Source organism: Papaver somniferum, unplaced genomic scaffold (genome assembly GCF_003573695.1).
Source record: "Papaver somniferum cultivar HN1 unplaced genomic scaffold, ASM357369v1 unplaced-scaffold_137, whole genome shotgun sequence".
In the NCBI taxonomy this organism is placed as follows: domain Eukaryota; kingdom Viridiplantae; phylum Streptophyta; class Magnoliopsida; order Ranunculales; family Papaveraceae; genus Papaver; species Papaver somniferum.
In genome coordinates, this window is record NW_020622934.1 from 865,430 (window position 1) to 887,930 (window position 22,501).

A 22,501-nucleotide genomic window follows, 5' to 3' on the forward strand; every position below is an offset into this window, starting at 1 on the left:
CAGGTTCTACTACCTGTCACTCACACGAGCACTATTTGAAAAATGATTAAACCAGCATTTGATCATCCTTTCACCAACTGATCTTCAAGAGACTTTGGTATTTTGCTCACTTGAGCATCTGGGCGCTATATGGTCGGTTCATCATCCCCTGTAGTCGGTCCCTATTTTATTTTCGTGAATGATTTTCAATAAATTAGGGTTTCGAATCCAGAGCTCTGCAAAACATAATTTTGAGCAGATTCAAACACTAATAATTTTACATTGATCCCGTGATCAACACTTTAATAACTATGTTCGGCTCATATGTCAGCATCTTAAATTGACGTTTGCTCAAACGAGCAATATTTGCTCAATTAAAAGAATATTGGTTCAACTATCAATATTCGACGATGTCAACAATTCATTAAACGAGCAACATTTGCTCATACGAGAAATATTTGTTCAAATCATGAATATTGGCTCAACTGTCAATATTCAATAACTCATGCGAGCAGCATTTGCTCATATAAGCAACATTTGCTCATACGAGCAATATTTGCTCAGACTATGAATATTGGTTTAACTATCAATATTTGCTCAGATGAGCATCATTTGCTCAGTCAATGAATATTGGTTCGACTATCAATATTCAATAAGTCATCATATGAGCAATACTTGCTCAGTTTATGAATACTGACTATTAATGTTCAACAGTTTATCAAACGAGCAACATTTGCTCGTACGAGCAATATTTGCTCACCTTAACAATCAACGTAATTATATCTTCGTCTCAACAGACATGTTCAATTCCTGAGTCTCAGAACATTTTCAAATTATGTTCAACTCAGCAATAAAAGGACTCATCGTCCCATAAAGTCAGCAACGGACTAACTAAATACACGTCTTCCTTGCAGACTCCACATTCACGAGACATCAATCGTGTCACATGGGGGGATATTAACTAGGGTTTTGGTCTGGCGGTCTACGGCACGTATGTTCATACACACGATGAGAATGTGAGCAAGTCGTGCAATCAGTTGGAGGAGTTAGCAAAGTAGTGGGTGGAAAGTTAACCAAGTCTCTGCACGATGAGCAACTGGTTTCAACACGATTTTCAACTTCCCCACTCTTTGACTCCCGCAACTATCACATTTCACGGGATCATGGTGTTTTCAATTCAGCAATATATAAGTCTCTGAATCCTGATTGAAAAGGGAAGAATTTCTCAACAAGTTCACACAGACAATCATTCGTATACACGAACTCATCTTCTGAGAAATCACTCTCAACTGAGTAAAATTCAAGTATTCAGAACTTTCTTACGCAGAATACACAACACACCTACAATCTCGATCACCATTGATCGCACACATTTCTCAGCTTCCCTCCTACAGATCAGCCCATCCTCTCTTGTGACCGAATTGACTCTGGAACGACCATTTTCTTAGTTTAGGCCAGAGTCCTACAGATTAATCTCTCGAACTTAAAGAACTCCCCTCTTGCAGTGCATCTGTGAGAGGTTAAACATTTCGCTCGGTTCAAGGAGTCTCCTCCGCACGGTCGTCTCCTCAATCCCATAAAAACCAGCAAATCGTTTTTCCACATCTAAAGATTGGCGACCACAGTGGGAGATTAATCTCTCGGTTGCAATCTCACATTCTCACAAAGATGTATGGTCTTAGGTCTGGGTTAGTTACAGGTACCAACACAAACGATGCTAGCACTAGCAAAAATAACAATGAAGATATCCCGGAAACCATTCCGGCGTCTAACACTGACGGTGGTAACGTTATTCCTCCTCACGCTAACATGGAAGGTCATACCTTGTTCGGTCGACACCCTGAAAAAGTCAGAGGGAATCCACCACCTACCATGGATGATCTCATCAGGGTGCAAGAGACTCTTGCAAATAATCAAATTGACATGGCTGCAACACATAAGGAGTTATTCAATTATCTCAAGACTCTCACTGACAAGTTGTCAGAGAAGAATCAAGAAAAAGGAAAAGAAAAGGAAGCATCCTCGGACGCTTATCCGAAAGTAGTTCCAATTCATACAGTAGATGACAGCGAAGTCCGCAAAGCTGCAGACGATCCATCAGCGAAGGAATCATCAAATTTCATTACTCGGGAAGATTTGAAACGCCTCTTGGAGAACCATGGAAAAGACAAGACATCACATGTTCATCGTCACCAACCTCCGTACCCTGCTGCTACACAAAGGACTCCTCTTCCAAAAGGTTATACCTCTCCAACCTTCACTTTGTATGATGGAACAGGCAATGCTCGGGAATATGTTTCTTAGTTCCTGGAATCCTTGGGTGAACATGAACATAACCATGTTGTTCGCCTCAAAGAATTTTCAAAATCCTTGAAAGGCAGAGCATACACCTGGTACAACAACATTGCACCAGGAACTATCAACAATTGGGGAGAAATGATTAACGCTTTCTACAGAAAATACTTCTTTCTGTCAGAGCAAGTTACTCTCTCTGATCTTGGAAGAATGTTTCAGAAGAACAATGAACATCCCAATGACTACGTGAAGATATTCATAGTTCAGGCCCTGGACTGTCATGATCCAAACGTCACGGAGAAACAACTGGTAGAATTGTATATCAACGGCATGATACCGGTCTATAGAGCTTTATTGAAAATTCTCTGTTTCCACACTTTCTCATAGATTCACGAAGCGGCGAAGAGATCGGAAATTATTGCACCTGCTTTACTGGAAAGAACAAAAGTTACAAAGGCCGAGGAACCACGGGACGTTCGATGTAGCAGACGTCTGATCAACAAGCAGTACAATCTCTAGCCTTCCACAAACACTGTCGCAGAAGGGAGCAAACGGAAAGACGAACCACCGCACAAGCATATTTCCGCTCCTTCAAAGGAACAAAGAAAGGATAAGCAAGATGCACAAGTCCTTGACCAGCACATAGGGGATCCTGATCAAGACGCACCTGACTTTCCCCTTTCCATTGAAGAAGTGACCGAGCTCCTGGATGCTTGGATCCAAGATGGTGCAATCAAGTTGCCATATGTCAAAAAAGAACCAACTGAAGAAGACATGGAAATTCCTCGTTACTGTCGCTTCCATAGGTTCGTCAATCATCCCACAAGTGATTGCAGAGTTTTGAAACGCATATTCGGGAAAAAGGTTGAATCAGGAGAGCTCAACTTGGGGACTGAAGGAGTGCACATAGATCCTCTCCCAGTCAGGGCTTTCCCCATCTCTGAACAACCAGTTAAAGAAGTAGTTCAGTCATTGATCGAGCATGTCTGTGAATTGATTTATCTGTCGAAAGCGCAAAGGGGATACATGTTCATGGCTTTGAACCATATAGTATCTGAAAAGCTTCTACTGATTCCAGAAGTATCTCCTGAACCTCCAGCCACCGACAAAGAAATGTATAACTGGGGACTGCTCACCACAGTGTACATCAAGGGAAATGAATTTAAAAGAGAATTTGTTGATGTTGGTACTTCCATCAACATCATTCATTTGAAAACTCTCAAAGATGCTGGCATCACTCGACAAGAAGCTACTCATTCTCCCATGTCAATCATGGATCACGAAGGGACATTCAGAGATGCGTACGGCCACATCACCCTTAAGGTCAGAGAAAACTCAGTTTGCACTGATGCCATGTTTTAAATAAGCTGAGAAGATCTAGGATAAGACATGATTCTTGGACGACCTTGGATTCACGCTGGAAAAGTGACTCTAATTGAAGAAAGCTCTGACTTAGAAGAAATAGAAGATGTTCCGTCATTCGAACACCTGGAGGAGGTTAAAGCTTTGGTGGAATTAACACAGAAACCTGGAGAAAGTGCACACTCTTTCATCAAAAGGTTCCATACTCAGGCAAGTCTAATTCCTCTTCATGTGCCTATACTACCAATGTTTAGTTATGTTGCTATGGTTCGAGGAATTCTTCCCACTAACAATTTAGCAATCACAAAAATCTACGAGTGGATATCTTCACCTCTACAATATTACACCAAATGGTTGAGCATAGAGCCCCTTCAAATTGATAATTCTATCAAAAGGTTCATCGCTGAAGATATGGCTAAGCATGACAAACAGTACTCTGGATACTCCACTTTGCATGAGCGTCCATATGTGCCACAGCCTTGGAATCCCGCCACACGGGGAATTCCAAATCAGCAAAATATATTCAAAGCGCGGACAACCAAGCCTAACAAATTTTGTGAGGGAGACCTGGTTCTCAAAGCAACTCATCGCAACCTTCACTCTGCAAGAAGCTCCAATTGGGAAGGGACATTTGTAGTTGCTTAATCCATAACTGGAGGATAATCCACGAGAATTTGCTTAAGGCATTTGACGCCTGAAATTATTGGGTATTTGAAGTATTGGGCGTTTGATCATTCATGACACCTGGTATTTGGCATTTAGGATTTTCTTTCATTGTATTTCAATTTCTCCAAAACATTTGCAATACTTGCATTTAGTATTTGAATTCAGAAATTTATCAAAATTCAGTTCGTTTTACTTAAAGAAAATCTCTATCAAATCCAAAAGAAAATCCTCACTCATCTACCAACCCAAAACCAATCAATATCAAAACCAAAATAAAACCTCACATCTCTCATAAGTTCAATATATTATGAAAAGAAATCAAAGAAAGTCAGCAAAGAAAGACTTTTGCTCCTCTGCATCCTTCAAGATTTGCAAAACCGCCTACTCCAGGTTCAGCGCCTCATTCAGCTTAGCAATCTTTTCCTCCTTCTCCATCATAACATTATTTGGAAAGGGTATGTTATTCTCAAATGAGTCCTTAATAGCATTAATTTTCTTACGAAGCCACTTCACGTTAAAGCCAAGTCTTTTAGAATTCTCCAAGTTGAACTCCCACTCAAAGAGTACATCTGGAGTCACAGTATTTCTGGCCCTGGCACATATATCACTAACAACTTGCAAGATGACGTTACTTGCATTGTTAAATCATAAGCGCGTTCGGGATCCCTGTTAACAATGATGTGACCAAACTTCTTCCATATTTTCTCATACAAGCCTGCATATCCAATGGGAACGCTGAATCCACCAACTAGTTCATGATATGGGAGTGATGCATCAAATGAAGGATCAAAAGAAACCCCTGCACTTGGATATTCATGCACCACTACGCGGTTCTCAATTATTGGAGCAACTTCTACGGTCATGGCAACAGTTTCTTCAGTCTCCTCTGTTTGTGGCTCATGTTTTTCTATTACTGGAGTGGAAACAATTGAAGTTTCCATGACTTCAGTGAAAACTCTCTCATGGCCTTGAAGTGCAGGGACGGTTGTCTCTTCATCAATAATTACAGGGCTGCTTGAATTATCCTTATTGGTTTCAGTATCCTCAACCTTGGTATTTAGCACCTAATACGAAGATTACATGAGGTTAGAGCAATCTAAACATAGAAGCCAAATGATATCATAAACTACAGAATAGAAGCAGCCCAACATCATCAAAACTCATCATTACGCATTCAAGGCGTGAACAAACAGCATAAAAGTCATGAAACACTTTTTTAACGGCAAGCTCGTCTGAAGAGATTTTACTCTTCCCTGTACAAGACGACGAACTGGGAGCAATCTACAAGGAATTTAAGGATGAGCTATATACCATTCTCTTCATATGGATGTCCTCTACAATATTTCAAAATTTCTTAACAATCCGGTGAACGAGCAAGGAGATGTGGTTAAAACATTGGACAACATGCAGTCTGAAGAAGTTCTGAAAGTCTCCTGGAAGTTTACTGTTTCGCTGATTTCGACCTCTAAATGTGCTCAAAACTTAAAAATCGTCATCCATAAAGCATGGAAATTTTCAGGGCTTGAAGATAAATATGCAGACTTTGAAAATATGACTTCAGATGAACATTTTATGGCATTTTCGCCGAAAGACTGAGTTCTGAATTTACTGGTGACGTATTTCGGCAAAGTTTTCGTATATGCACATGGATTCTTGTTCACACATTCATAAATCAACAAGTTTATGCTTCCATGGATAAAACACAAGAGAAATACTTACTTGGGTGGGCTCTGGAGTGTTCAAAGAACCAGAATTGCTTGTATCAACGTCAACAACACCATTACTTTCATTCGGTTTCGAGTTATGGGGGTTTTCCTTGTTTCTATCCTCCAAACAAACATCACCAGTGCTCTCCACTTCTACGGCGACATCCTCCTGGATATTTTTCAACAATCAGTATTTTATCTACGAAGCATCGTAATTTGTTATGCGAAGAAATACTTACTTCGGCCTCTCTTTCAACACTTGAGTCAGAAATCGTCTGCCCAGCAGCAAAGAATCGAAGACCGTCAATACTTGATGGCGCAAAGTTCTACAACGGAATAACTAATATTGGTTTCACGATCCTAATTACACGGAGGAAGAAGTCACAACAAAGGAATATTGATGACTCACCAAAGAAGCAATTGGAGATTTTATGGTGTTAGGTAAGAGCTTATAATTCTTGCTCCTGCCATCTCCGCCATGAATAATTGCCTCAGTTTCTGAGAATTCTACACGAATTCGAGGTCTTACATTACGACCGTCCTATGGAAAATTTTGATACAATAATCAAAATATAATTATCATAATTTTATGAAGACTATGAAAAGGGTTCATACCTGTGAATATCCTGGGGATGTTTTTCGTTTATCACCAGAAAGATACTTCAATCTTGGTCGAGTGGAAAGCATCTCAGCAGAAGGAGCATTTTTCACCGGAGGTTGACCAGTCGTTGTAAAATTATGTAGACGTTCAAGCTGTTGATCCCAGAAGTCTACATAACCTGGAGTTACATAAGTAATCCTATCGGAGAAAGGAAACCAGTAAGCGCTTCCTTCCACATGTGTGCGGTCCAAATGGGTCCTAAGTTGCTCAACCAATGGCTTTCTCCTTCGAAAAGTCGGAACACACTGATCCATACCCATTTGCCGATCTTCCCTGTAAATTTTATATTCCTCCACTGAAATCTCTCCATATGTTGCAGATATCAAGTGACCAGGAGTGCAACTCGGCATGAAAGATCTCTCGTCGTTACTCAGGCCTGCACCAGATGATACAACTCTACTTCCTCCAGTATTGAAGGTTGTCGGCTGGGAAATACAAGAAGGAATTGACACCCATGGGCGAAAATTGAACTCGGATTCATCGTCTAAAACATCAATGAGACGTTTCTTGAACCGAGGCTGCTTTGTAGACCAACGCATAATCCTGGCATTATCTTTTTCAGAGAAGACGTGACGGGCATCAGCACTCGGTTCTGGCAGGATAGTACGTGGAATATGAGCATAGTTCTTAAAAATTTTCCCATAACAAAGATTGGAGAAATATCGTATTGGCATAACACTCGATCTTCATGAAGCCATTTGATACACTGTATAATCAGAGAATCCAAATTAGAGTACAAAGAACCCAAGAATAGACTACCTATCGAGAGTTGCTCACCTTGAGATATCTTGATAGCAAAGGGAACCACAAATGGTTTCAACAAAGTTCCACTGTCTTCGAACACATCTCTGGACAGCCATAAGCATAAGAAAGTAGCAATAGACAACGTACCGTCAAAAAGACGGTCAAGAACTTCATCTCTTGGCCACCAACGCGTTAACCAGTAAGCATAACAATATTTGCCAGATGCCTTGTTGATCCGCTCCATTTCCGTTGTCAAGATATTATAAATTGATGTCTCTTCAGTTGAAAGACCTTCAGGAAGATTACCTGTGATTGGGAGATGCAACAAAGCCGCCACATCCTCTAAGGTAACAGTAAACTCTCCCCATCTACATATGAAGGTATGGGTTGGAATGTGATCGTTGTAGTATGCGTCAAAAATAAATTACTTTCTCACTACTCAAAATATAAAATATAGCAAGGGCAAGAAAGGATCGTTCCCACAGAGAGGTCTTAGGTTGTCAATATTTTATGGTTTCTTATAAGTAACAACGGGGGATTTTATGATTTTTACAAGAGTATACTAAAATAAAAGCAAAGCAAACAAAGAAATAAACAATCAAATCAAAAATGTAAAGATATTGGTTAAGGATTTCGTTTTCATTCACTAACATGTTTTTTAACAATAATTAGAATTGATATTTAATCTCTCTCTTTTATCAAAGGCTCTAGGATACCTTGATCGCAAGTATATCCCGAAAATCTCCTATTTTCATCAATAAACACATTAAAAGATGCGAGTATGAATTCTACCTTAGAAAACAACCTAACGTGTAAAAGCACTAATCAAGTTTAATTCCCCATATGCATTAAGTTCTATGAAATCAAGCCAATCAAAGCAATCAAACGTGTAAAAGCACTAATCCGATTTAACAAAGGTTATGACTCACTTGTGACTACTAGGATGTATCACCACAAGCAATAATCACAATTATGCTACTTGTAATCAGGAATCTATCACTTTTGCGTATAATAAATCCTAATCTAGCAATAGAGATGAAAACAAACTCGATTGATTCTAGACTCAACCAAACAAACATTCAAATCATGTAACAATATTAATGGTGAATCATAAACGATAATATGGAGACAAAACTAATTCATTGCATAAAAACCCATATTTGGAAATCCAACTTATTCCTTAACCAAGATAAAATTATCTAAACATGTGAATGGAGTTCATAACAAGAAGGAAAAGAAAACCTATCATGTTTCTAAACCCTAGAACACATAAGTAGAGACGAAGATGATATTATAAGATAAATCTCAAAAATATAAGAAGTTCTCTTAAATAGGTATCTAAGTTGTTGTTGCGCCCGTACCAAAACCTCGTACCAAAACCTGTGTCGAATGGTTGCCAAAACAAAACCCAAAAATCACGTCCACAGCTGGTCGTGCAAAAAAGATCAACCCCAGCTAATGGGCTCACGCACAAACCTGTTAAAGTCCAGCACAAACACATCTTCTCAGCTTCACTTGGCTTGTTAGTTTTGGAAGACTGACAAGCATAATTTTCAGCTACCCTTTAGTTTTCTCGCGGACATACCAGTCTTCATCTCCTTGTATCATTCGCAGCAGCTCAGCCTACATTGTTCCCCTATCTCTGATACTACTATTCTCTGCAATTACTCCAAGCTCGATCTCCTCTAACAATACCCTGTCTTCATCAACTCCATCGTGATCATTAAACCAACTGTCATTGTTACTGCCAAGGACAACAGTCACCTCTTGCTTCTCGAGTTCCATCAACTTCTCATGATCACTGCCATCAACTAATGGCCTCCCATGTTATTTACTCTCGATCTCAATCCCAACCACCAACCATCGTGAACATCTTTCTCCATGCCTGCAATTCCTCCTGCTTCATCTCCATAACCAGATGCACCATTTCAACTTCATGTTCTAGTCATTACTGCAATGCATACATTCACAAATCTGTAGCTTCTGCTTGCGAACCATCTACAACTCCAGCTGTAACTTCAGCTCATACTATCCATTTCCTGCAACAACTACGAATGCACCTGCAACTCAAACAAGCCATCTCAACCTGCAATTTCAATTCCAGCAGCAACAAACCCCTGCATCTCCTTTACCAACTCCAGCTGCTAAACCATGTCCTCCAGGCAGCAATGCAGCTCAATTCCATATTCATTACTGCCAGCAACAGTGCCGATCATCATCTCATGTCACAGCAACCACCACTGCATCATTGCTCGTCAACAACAACCTTCATTCCTGCCTTACTGATCACCGAGTAATCACAGCCAACCAGCAGTTCGATCTCAAAGCATCATCAGTTGAAACTCCTCTCTCGACAAAGTTTTCCATCACAGTTTCAACCTTCTCGCCTGACATCACCATTAATATATGAGCAGCAACCTCTCGGCTTACCAGCTCTACTGATTCTCATCACTCATCTCCGTCATTCCCTGTTCAACAGTTAACTCGAGATCCTCCATATATTCTCTTCCATCAATTTAGATCCATGCTTCTATTCGAACCCAGCAATCATCACGAGACTCCCATGCATTATTCTTATCAATGACAGTTCTGCAACACCCAGGGTCTCAACTTGTTTCTTTGCTCGAGCTTTCATCAACCATCAACAGCACCACTTCCTTCATATTCTCCGGCCAATATTACTCTTCGTCGCCAACATACTGCCGTTCGAGCTCTCTTTGTGTCATCACTGTCAACACCAACTGCCAATAATGACATCAACATCCTTGATTCCCTGTCCTTGTACAGCTCGGTTCCTTTGTTCTCGAGCTTGAGATATCAACCACCAACTTCCCATGCATTCTATCTTCAGTTGCACCTGAACTGCTAATCAATCATCAGCTCCTTCCTATACACAACACCAGATTCACCTTCCCTTCTCCATTTAAAATTGCAGAGCACCATACCTGCAATCAACATCACTGTCTCAAGCCATCACTACATCTCTTTTCTCACCACCTACTGTAGCTCCACCACAGAAACCCTAACTTTCAACTTCTGCTCTCGGCAATAGCAACAACATCTCATTCCCTATTCTAGAACTTCAAACCCATCATTTTACAGCCATCATCATATTTGATTCAACAACAGGTTCATTTTATAGCATAACCCTAATTTCAGAACCCCCAATTTCTTCCTCAACCTTCTGTGTTGAAATCACATCACAATTTCGAGTCCATCTGCTGCCATCTTGGAATCCAAGATAAACCCAAGTTCTTAAATTTATCAACATCCCAGACCCACCTTCTAATTCCTCTTCCTTTCACGAGTTCAACACAGAGACCGCCATAAAAATCAAATTCCAGCAAAACCCCTTTCTTCTTTGGCTGAAATCACCATGAAATCGAGTCAGGAACATCGATTCTTTCTCGATATATCTAATTCTCTCAAACCCTTAAACAGAACCATCTTCTCTTTCACGACATCAATCAATTCAGAGCCAAGAACCCTAATTCTGTACATCAAAAGCACCACCAGACCTTCAAGCTTCACCACCAACTGCAATAATTTGAATTCCAGAACCCATCTGAATCTTCTCGTTCTTCCATGTCCTTCTCTGCTTCAGGAATCATCAAACCCCCACCAGTTTCTTCATTGACTCTGAATCTTCTCACTCTCGAACAACAGCCATTAGTTTCTCAGTCGTTTCTAAATTTTAAATGGGAAAATGATTGAGAAACATTATTCCTCTCACTTTTGATAAGGACCATAACTGTTAAACACACCCACTGCTAAGATATGGGTTGCCCAGCTGCTTATACTCTCTTCTCAGCTGTTAGTCTTGGAAAACTGACAGTTCAAACTCCTGCATAATCATCGATTTCGTTGTATCTTTCCCATAGTTATCGGAATGACCTCGTACTTTCACCGCTGGCTCCGTCTTTTCGCTCCAAATGAGTGATTTCTCCTTCTTTTCACCAAATGACTCCAAAGCACCTATTAAACTCAAAAGCAAATATAAGATACATAATTTACAAGAAAAGTAGCAAAGAAAGCATAAATACCATATATAAAATTAGGTGTTTTAGACACCTATCAGAATGCACCAACGAGCAAGAAGAGCCATTATGCCTCGCGCATCATGAAAAATAAACAAATCTCCAGATGCTTGAATGACCCTTGTTACTTGTGCATGGTTCAACATAGCTCTGACATGAGGAAAACCCAGCATGTGCCTCGCCCATCCAGAAAATTTCTACAAAGGTCGTCGAAAAAGTTTAAACTCTATGATTGATGCAAGAAAAATTCCTCGTTCAAGGCAAAATCGAATTACCGTCTTGGGAGTCACCAATTTCTTTTGAGTAACACTCCTGGGATTTATCAGAAGATGATATGTTGGGGACTTAAGACGTTTTTCGGTCTCCTGTTGAACCTCAAAAAATGCATCATCTACGTTTGGAACATTTTTTATCCCAGGAGTTTCTTCTTCTTCTTCACCAATGGAAGTCTCATCCATGCATGTTTCATCCCTGGATGCGTCATCATCTATGCGTACATCATCCCTGGAGGCACCATTTTCTTGAGGATTAGAAATCCTTGCGAAGTGGCTGTAACATGCACACGGTATTTTACTTCAGTCTACCATTCATACAAGATGCAAACATCGACAGAATGAAGTAATTGGAAAAGTGCTCGTGCCAACATCTACAAAATGGTAATCCTTAACTCTTACCTTTATACAATTCCACTAACAATAGTGATGGAAATGCAAGAGTTAGCACTTCAAAACTTGCTCGTTTCTTCGAATCTAGAAAAGCGAGCAAAACTCAGGTTTTCATAAAATCGTGAACATAAATTTTCATCATGTGAACAGTCACGACCAGTTTATGAAAATTTACATGAAAACAATATTTCATCATATATAATTGTTTACTTTATCGATTGCTCAAAATCATATTTTATTTGTCAACAAAAATATATATATGCATGTTATATATATATATATATGCGAGAACTATTCATATATATTTCTCATGAAAAATATACTTCATGTGAGCAAAACTCACGTAAAAATAAATAAATAAAATTTGTGACCAGGTCACGGTTTTACAAAAAAAAAAATCTCTTTTCCTTTGTATGAACATCTTTCTTTGAAACGAAGGTTTATTTCAATTTTATGAAAAGTTCACACCTTTTAAGATGAAGTTTTGGTTTCCATGAAAGCTCATAAACAAAATTTTATCACCGGACACATGTCTATTTTTAAAATAAAAATATCTCTCAAGCTAGGGATTGTTGCTAGTCTCTTGAACTAACGATCGAACGAACATACATTTAATAAAACAATGGTTTTCAACAAAACTCACACTCGTATATACACATGTATAAAATTTTAATATGATCAAAGCATGAAAAACTCATGAAATCATCAAAAAGAAAAAACTCGTCGGTCGGCGTTGGTCGGAAGTTGGCCGGACGGTGGTCGGACGGCGCCGGCGATCGACTGCTCCGGCGGAAATCTCTCTGCTCCTCCCTGATGGTGTTAAGGTGATGAAGAGATGAAGATGGTGGTCGTGGAAGAAAAAAAAAGGGATTAATTCCCTTTTATATCAATATTTATTTCCAAAATCTAATTTCACAAGGATTTACTTTTCGGGCCGGGCCCGTGAATCCTAATTCGATCAAGGTCCCATCACCAAACCAACGGTTCTACACCAACTTATGCTCGTTGGATGATACTCTATTATGCCACTGGGTTTTCATTCAAGCCATGGTTTGCTCATTTAGTCAAAAATCCGGTAACGTCTTATCTTACGACTAAGTTCAATTACTTATTTTGTCTGTAGAAAATCACCATTCAGTTCTGACTGAGGAACATGACAGTCCATCACTAAGCAGGGGACTTAATGTAGATGGTGGATTTTTGACAAGGGTTAAAATCGTAAAACCATAATTATACATGCTCCTGATCCGGCAATCAGATGAGTATTAAGGCTCACGTCTCTCGTTGAAGCATGAAAGCTCATGCCATAAAATCTCTGAATGAGAAGGCTGTCTCTCAGAGTATATGTAGATGTGTAATATTCTATCTGAGGAAACGGCACATCTCATGAATACTGAGCAATATCAGTAATTATTTCTGTATAGAATCGAAAGATTGGACGGCTCCTAGACAGCGCGCCTGCTAGTATAGAGCGACAATGTCTTCAAGATACAACAAGGTTTTCCCTAACAATATAAAGGAAATATGATGTTTCAACAAGCTCATGTTTTTCAATTCTCATATAATAAATGCTCCTAGACAGCATGCCTGCTAGTATAGAGTCGTCAGTTAATTATCTATAATCGTTATCTGAATATTCAACAATATTCTACGATTCTTAGTAATATTTCGTCACTTGAATTTGTGGTTCTTCCCAGCATAATTCCACGAGTTAGTGATAAATATTCAACGTGCGGGCATCTGAGCAGCTATTGAGTAAGCCCTGACCAAAATGGTGTTAGTGTACTCAGCAATAATGCACGAACGAACACCTGAATGCGCAAACGAGCATTCCAAAACATGAAGGAACGATGAACATATACAAAGTAGGAAGAAAATAATAAATAATAAAATATTAATCAAGGCGTTGGGGACTGGGCCCACCGTCCGGACGGTCGTGCTGTAGCCAGTCCTATGTCCAATTTTATATTTTATCATATTTTTATTATTTTCCCTGACCTCATGAAAATCCCTTCATTTGAGCAAATCTCCTTCGTCTCAAGGAAACTACCCAGTCTCATGGTGTTTCCTCGTATAAAAGAAATAATAAAGTTTCGGAAAGGTGTCGCGGGACCAGGTCCACTAGCCGGCCGGCCATGCCCTAGTCGTGGACGGTCCCACACCTCATGACTCCTTATTATTTTATTATTTCCCTCATCACATGAAAATTCCCTAATTTCGTGATATTTCCCTCAATTCATGAAATATTATAAATTAGGGAGAAAATGCACGGGACCCGGGCTCTCGGCCGGCCATGCTCTTGCCATGACCGGTCCCACACGCCTATGTCTTATTATTTTAACATTATTTATTTCCTCATCCCATGGAAACTCTTTCACTTCAAGGAAATTCCCCAGTTTCGGCAAACTCCTTGGATTCATGGAATTTCACTCAAGTTCATGAAAAATAATATAAAATTAGGAAAACCCGTGGGACCGGTCCATAGACGACCGGTCACGCCCTAGCCGGTCCCACACGCCCCTTATTTTATCATTATTATTTTTTATGATTCCCCCATTTCATGGAAACTCTTTAATTTCAACAAATTTCTTGGTTTCAACAAACTTCTTGATTTTTATGATATTTCCCTAAAATCATGAGAATATTATAAATTAGGAAAAAATGCCTTGGGACCGGCTCCTTGGCCGGACGGCCATGCCTTGGCCTAGCCGGTCCCACAACTCATGATTCCTTCATTATTTTATAATTTTATTCCTTCATCTCATGAAGTTTCACGGTTTCAGCAAAATCCCTGATTTCTTCATATTTTCTCAAAATATTGCTCAAACGCACACCGGAAAATATTGAAACTCTCAGGACTGAGACACGGACATTATGGTGACACGGGCATGTCTCCTTGACCTACCAAGGCCAGACCCTGGGCTTGCAAATAGCCAGTCCCACGTGTTTTAATAATTTTGACCTTATTTGCTCAATTGCTCATACTGGGTCCAAACTCTTCCCAAACAGCTGTAGTTTGTTAAAACGACCATCAGCTGGTCCCATGACCACCAAGGGCCTATCTCATGATCCCTTGGTCGGTCCCTCATCTCTCCATAATCAGGTTCCACTACCTGACGCTCACACGAGCACTATTTGAAAAATGATTAAACCAGCATTTAATCATCCTTTCACCAACTGATCTTCAAGAGACTTTGGTATTTTGCTCACTTGAGCATCTGGATGCTATATGGTCGGTTCATCATCCCCTGTAGCCGGTCCTTACTTCATTTTCGTGAATGATTTTTAATAAATCATCAATTTATCATCAATTCGGCAATTGATCAAAATTAGGGTTTCGAATCCAGAGCTCTGCAAAACATAATTTTGAGCAGATTCGAACACTAATAATTTTATGTTGATCCCGTGATCAACACTTTAATAACTATGCTCGGCTCAGATGTCAGCATCTTAAATTGACTTTGGCTCAGACGAGCAATATTTGCTCAATTAAAAGAATATTGGTTCAACTATCAATATTCGACGATGTCAACAATTCATTACACGATCAACATTTTCTCATACGCGCAATATTTGTTCAAATCGTGAATATTGGCTCAACTGTCAATATTCAATAACTCATGCGAGCAGCATTTGCTCATATAAGCAACATTTTCTCATACGAACAATATTTGCTCAGACCATGAATATTGGTTCAACTATCAATATTTGCTCATATGAGCAACATTTGCTCAGTCCATGAATATTGGTTCAAATATCAATATGTGCTCAGATGAGCAACATTTGCTGAGTCCATGAATATTGGTTCGACTATCAATATTCAATAAGTCATCATATGAGCAATACTTGCTCAGTCCATGAATGCTGACTTAACAATCAACGTAATTATATCTTCGTCTCAACACACATGTTCAATTCATGAGTCTCGGAACATTTGCAAATTATGTTCAACTCAGCAATAAAAGGACTCATCGTCCCATAAAGTCAGGAACTGACTAACTAAACACACGTCTGCCTTGCAGACTCCACATTCACGAGACATCAATCGTGTCACATGGGGGGATATTAACTAGGGTTTTTGTCTGGCGGTCTACGCCACGTGTGTTCATACACACGATGAGAATGTGATCAAGTCGTGCAATCATTTGGAGGAGTTAGCAAAGTAGTGGGTGGAAAGTTAACCAAGTCTCCGCACGATGAGCAGCTGGTTTCAACACGATTTTCCACTTCCCCAATCTTTGACTCTCGCAACTGTCACACTTCATGGGATCATGGTGTTTTCAATTCGGCAATATATAAGTCTCTGAATCCTGATTGAAAAAGGAAGAATTTCTCAACAAGTTCACACAGAAAATTATTCGTCTACACGAACTCATCGTCTGAGCAATCACTCTTAACTGAGTAAAATTCAATCATTCAGAACTTTCTTACGCAGAATACACAACACACCTACAATCTCGATCACCATTGATCTCACACATTTCTCAGCTTCCCTCCTACAGATCAGCCCATCCTCTCTTGTGACCGAGTTGACTCTGGAACGACCATTATCTTCGTTTAGGCCGGAGTCTTACAGATTGATCTCTCGAACATAAAACACTCCCTTATTGCAGTGCATCTGTATGAGGTTAAACATTTCGCTCGGTTCAAGGAGTATCCTCCGCACGGTCGTCTCCTCAATCCTGTAAAAACTAGCAAATTGTTTTTCCCCATCTACAGTTGGACATCATGAGCTAAACCGCAACCCTGGGACGACGGAGGAAGCCATGTTTCACAATTTCTTGGTAACTATTATGATTCTTTATCACTTTTTTCATTGATTTAATTGATTTATGATTTTTATAAATTAGTTGTGATATTTTCTAATGACGTACGCTTAAACTTAGAGCTTTTGATGCGTCATGCTTATGATTTACAATTAATCTTTTACAAAATCTACCTTTGGAAAAGAAATAGAGTCTATAAAAGAGCTAGAAGTGTTATGAATCAATATACGAACCAATTTAATCTGATTAATGGTAGAAACCTGAGTCTCCATAATCTCTCGTTATTGTGACAACCTTTACTGTATTTTCTATTTAAATTATGAAACCAAATATCAACGATTCCGAGTTGAACGAATCTTTCTTACCACTTTACAACAACATCAAAATATCACACCAGGAATCAAGTGCGTAGTATCCTGCTGGGATCAGAGACGTAAGGAGCGCAACTGTACCTTGGATCAGTGTGAGATTGATTGGGGTTCAACTACAGTCCAGACCGAAGTTAGTTTGTAGTAAGCTAGTGTCTGTAGCGGCTTAATACAGTGTGTGTTCAATCTGTACTAGGTCCCGGGGTTTTTCTGCATTTGCGGTTTCCTCGTTAACAAAACTTCTGGTGTCTGTGTTATTTCCTTTTCGCATTATATTTTGTTATATAATTGAAATATCACGGGTTTTGCGTTGAATCAATCAATTGGGAAATCCAACATTTGGTTGTTGATTGATCCTTGATCATTAGTCTTTGGTACCATTCAAGTGATTTCTCTTGTATTCAATTGGACTCGCAGATTTCTGTTTGCTTGAGTAAGTATTGAATCGAGAAAGTGAGATACAACTCTTTGATATAATTTTATTATGATTGAGTCTGAGTTACTAGTTGATTCTCTTAAAAGTATATTGGAGTTAGTCCATACAGATTGATAAGAGAAATATTGGGTGTGGTTGTTAGACCCCCGCTTATTCAATTGGTATCAGAGCAGGCAAACACGTTTGAAGACCTTATAAGGCTGTGTTTGTAGCAATCTGAGTCTGTGGACAGAATCTCATCTCTGGCATATACGTATACCAAGATTCCTTCCATAGCTTTTAACTATGTCAAATGTCTTGGGATCACCTCAAAGGATTATTCCTTAGAAGATTCTTCCGAATCCCGAGGTAGAAATACAGTTCTATCAGATGTTGATATATGTTCCTCTAATAAGACATTTGACACCATCGCAAAAGCTGAAATAGAGCTCACCAGAATCTCAAAAAATTCTACGAAGGCTATTGATTTTCATAATCATGCTCAGCTTATTGATGAATTTGAACAGTCTCTTGGTCGACAACGGTAACTCTATAATATGATTGAGTCAATCTCTAAAAATATCGAAAAATTATTCAAGAAACTACTCTACAATGCGAAAAGATTAGTTTTCTTGAGGATATTGTCAAGGAAGATTCAATTAGAGAAAAACGTTTGATCGAGGCACATTCATCAGATCTGAACATACTTCGTGTCGAAAAAGAGAAACTAGGAGCATCCCTTATTCTAGACCAAGAACAGCACAAATCCTTGGAAAAGGAAAAATCTATTTTGGATAAAAATTCTTCTGTACCGACTAATTCTCAATCTGAATTACAGCACATGAAGAGATGTTTTCCAAAAGAAGTTTTTGTCAAGAAAGGATTACATGACTTGCAAACTTCTAATACGTCTAGGAATTTAAAACAGGTTCCAGTTAATGTCTCTCCTCCACGAACCTGTTCATTCTATGGGAATGAATCACTATATTATTCATTGTTTTGCTAGAAGAAAACAAATTTCCAATCTTCATAATTTGCTTCTTTCTACTATCAATGGAGTAAATCGTTTGACGACTTCTACAGTGAATCTCGTGCCCACAGAATAACAGAAAGCTTATAAAAAATGATCTCTCTTTTAGAAATCGTCACAGGTTACAAGTTCATCTCAATGGTATAAATTCTTGTGCCACTGATGAACACATTCCCCGTGTTTATAAGAATAAGTCTGGTAAATCTAAGTCTAGGAAATGGTTCTCTCTGTACCTTGATCCTCTTGAACCAATCTCAAGAGTTCCTAGATTTTGTCCTTGGAGAAATCCTTCTGACGGAGACATTAAACAGGCTGGTCCTACTCATTTGGGGTGAAAGTCAACCGAAGAAGAGTAAAAAAACATAAAAGTCAAACTTTCAGATGATGTATACAACTCCTTCCTCAATGATCGTAGTGGGATTACTTCTCAATCTACCACCTGATTCCAGGTATCCTTATCCCTGTTTCTAACTTGAGAGGTGCAAGGATGATGATTGAGAAAAACTCAAGTGTGTTGTATAATACTTTTTGTTGTTTGTGTTCTTATCGTTGCCGATCCACAAACGTCGTGTCTTCCTCTTGCGATTTCATAGGGTTTCCATAACAAGAGTTATTTCTCATGTTGATAAACACACATATATATTCTCTGTATTGTGTTATTTCATCCCTAACAAAAAAATCATATGGAGAACGCTGCAAAATCTCAAGAGATTGTGTATCTTGATATGGAGGAACACTCTCAAGGACGTGAGTTGATTCAAGAGATGGTTCTAAAAAGGATGCTTGAAAGAAAGGATCACAACTCTTGGATTGATGATTCTGTCAAGGATTTAACTCGTGTTCAGAACAATTCAAAGGTCGAGTTTGCAAATATTAAACTACAAATAAACCAACTCTTAGATGGTCAGGCCAGAATCCATACTAATTAGAATTTTCTGATACTGAATCAAAAGATGTTCATCATGGATTGTTTCAAGGCTAGACAACTTGCTCGGGTTGTTGATCGTAAAGTCAGTGTCCTAACTCACGAATATGGAGTGTCTACGGTCAAGAGAGTAAATGAAATCAGTGATACCTTCTTTGACGGACTCATTGAAAGGTATGAGGTTCTCAGTGAACTTTGATTTTATTTGTCTAGTAAATCTTCTTATGAGAATTTTATTCTTATGTTTTAGGAAGAATAACTATATTTTGGAATAGCCATTATTGTGATTTCACATAGCTATGTCCAACGTTTTCATATTTATTGTTTTTAGGTTTATTAGTTTAAATTCTAAAAATTGTTTGGAAGATGATTTTTGCACTATTAATCTTATTGGTTTTATATACTGCAATGTGGTATGGGATATGTGTGTTCGCGTCCGTGAACTAGGTCCCGGGATTTTTCTGCATTTGCGGTTTCCTCGTTAACAAAATTATGTTGTGTCAGTTACTTTTATTTTCCGCATTATAATTGTTTATTATAATTAAAGTAAATCGCACAAACGTTAATTCCTATTTACTTGATAAGTGAATCCTATTGTGTTTGGTTAAGTCCGAACCTTGTTATCAAGTAAACATACTTCGTTGTTGTATTGTCTCGATCTCGTATCCATAGACGTTCACACGAAGTGTGGACCGATTAGTTGCATTGTCTCGACTCATTCCATATACAATCACTTTAGGAGAAGGTCTTATAGGTAGGAAAAGTTTTAGATTGAGGTATATTTGGGTACCCTTGTCTTTTCAATTGGTATCAGAGCAGGCAAACACGAAAAGATCTAATAATCTGTGTTTGGTGCGATTGAACCTATAAGAATGAACTCAAGTTCACATGAATCGACTTCAGTTAACGTACCGCCAAGATTTGACGGAACAAACTATCTACGGTGGAAATCTGCTATGAGATCTTTTCTTCAATCACGAGACTTTAATACATGGCTATTAGTCGTCGATGGTTATATTCATCCAAAGATAGAAAATTCGGAAACTGAGTTTAAATGCTTAGTAGATTTTTCGAACGAAGAAAAGGCGCCTGCATAACAGAATTCAGATGGTTTGAATGTCATCATACATGCAGTTAGTCATGATCTTCTACATCATGTACTGGCCTGTAGAACTTCTAAAGAAGCATGGGATATTCTTGAGACTGTATTCGAGGGAGATGAATCTGAAAAAGAAGCTAGACTTCTTTCCCTTTCATCTGAATGGGAACATCTCAATATGGATGATAATGATACTTTCGAGGATTTTAACTCTAAACTTTCTGAGATTGTTAACGTATTTTTTTCCTTGGAAAGGCAATACCTGAAAAGGAAATAGTATGCAAAATTCTTAGATCGTTACCATCCAGATACCAGTCTAAGAAACATGCCATAATAGAAGGAAACGATCTTTCTATACTTTTCCGAAGCTCCCTTGTAGGAAAGCTAAAGATATTTTATAGAGAAATTCTGCTGAAGAATCAAACTGAGAAAAGTTTGCCAAGAGATTAAGGCAACCGTTAAAAAGGAGCTTGAATCAACTATTGTGCCTTTAGCGTAACGAATTAAGAACATTTTATCTATTTATAAATGTGATCCTGATACATTATCGGTTTTCCATAAAAAGGGTAATGATGAAGTTCAATGCTTCAAGTGCCGTAGATTCGGACATATGGCAAAACACTGTTCCATCATAAGAACTAGAAAGTGCAATAGGGTGTATGTATCCACCCTTGATGATATTCCGGAAGAAAAATCCAATGAAGAAATATCTAATTACAGTGCACTTCTTTCCAACTCTAATTGTGATGATTCTGGTGAGTCTAATCAACTCCTAGAAAAACGTGAGTTGGGAATTAAGGAAAACGAAAGGTTAAGCCTGGTACTTGAAAACCTTTTGAAGTTACTTTCAGATAAAACTTGTATGGTAAAATCTGAAAAAGAAAAATTTTGTGAAATACCAAAAGAATCAGAAACTAGTACTTCTGATAATAGGACATCACATTCTTTAAATGGAGGAAATAACCACACCACAATCTCTCGTGGAAACCTCCATCAAAATAAATTTATCAAGACTCTTCTTAAGGGGATAAAGTTTTTGAAGGCTGATAAGTTTATTACATCTCAAAAGGAAATTGCAAAATCATGCATTCACATGAGAAAGAAAGAACGCAAGGAAGCACAGTCTATTATGCTTATAAGTCATCCAAAGGATGTCTTTGTTACCTATGGTGAGAGTAATTCTCACCTAAACACAAACTGATTGTGTTGAAGAATGCATCCTCACTTATTTCCCAAAATTCTAATTGTGAGGAAGCATAAATCTGGGAAGTTTGATAATGATTGTTTCTTAAGTGAAAAATATTAGAAATCTTTTATTTTTGGGAAAAATGGTTTCGGTTTCCATAAACCAAATTATTCCTTGATTTTTCCCATCTTATATATCTTCTTCCTGTCTGAAAGAAGTATCTTACTTCAATGGAGAAATCGGTAAAAGAAGGGTCATCTCTTGATGATTTAGCACTTTGTGCATCAGTTATGACTGAAACTCATGGTGTTTCTCTTCATGATAACTCTCAAGATTCTCTAAGAAAACAGATTCTCTCCGTTAAAGGTTGCATAAGATATCATGAGTTGATGATAAAGGATTCAAAAGAAGTACTAGCTAATCTTCATTCTCGACTGTTGGAGATGAACAATTCTACTAATGAAAAGGGAAGTGCTCAGAAGAATTTGAATCCAGTTTTTGAAAGAAATCGTCATAAGAACCGATAAAGAGAAAAATAGACATCAATTTTTGATTTCTTTTAATAATTGTATTGGTCTATTATGAATATAACTATTA

General features: G+C 38.5%; 1 protein-coding gene across 4 annotated transcripts; it reads right to left on the bottom strand.

Annotated features, from left to right (window-relative positions):
• Window positions 1-4,578: 4,578 nt before the first annotated feature.
• On the bottom strand, window positions 4,579-11,100 carry LOC113334842. 4 transcript variants are annotated; one of them, XM_026581063.1, is made up of 7 exons: window positions 8,775-11,100; window positions 7,561-7,781; window positions 6,624-7,375; window positions 6,418-6,549; window positions 6,248-6,334; window positions 6,022-6,177; window positions 4,579-5,366 (listed from the first exon to the last, which is right to left on the bottom strand). In XM_026581063.1, the coding sequence occupies exons 3-7, from the start codon at window positions 7,341-7,343 to the stop codon at window positions 4,878-4,880; spliced, it is 1,584 nt and encodes a 527-aa protein (XP_026436848.1). In that variant the 5' UTR covers window positions 7,344-7,375; window positions 7,561-7,781; window positions 8,775-11,100; the 3' UTR covers window positions 4,579-4,877. The 4 variants fall into 4 exon arrangements, with proteins under 4 accessions (XP_026436848.1, XP_026436846.1, XP_026436845.1 ...); XM_026581061.1 differs by having other exon boundaries at window positions 6,248-6,283; window positions 6,624-7,261; window positions 7,447-7,781; XM_026581060.1 differs by having other exon boundaries at window positions 6,624-7,261; window positions 7,447-7,781.
• Between the last annotated feature and the right edge of the window lie 11,401 nt (window positions 11,101-22,501).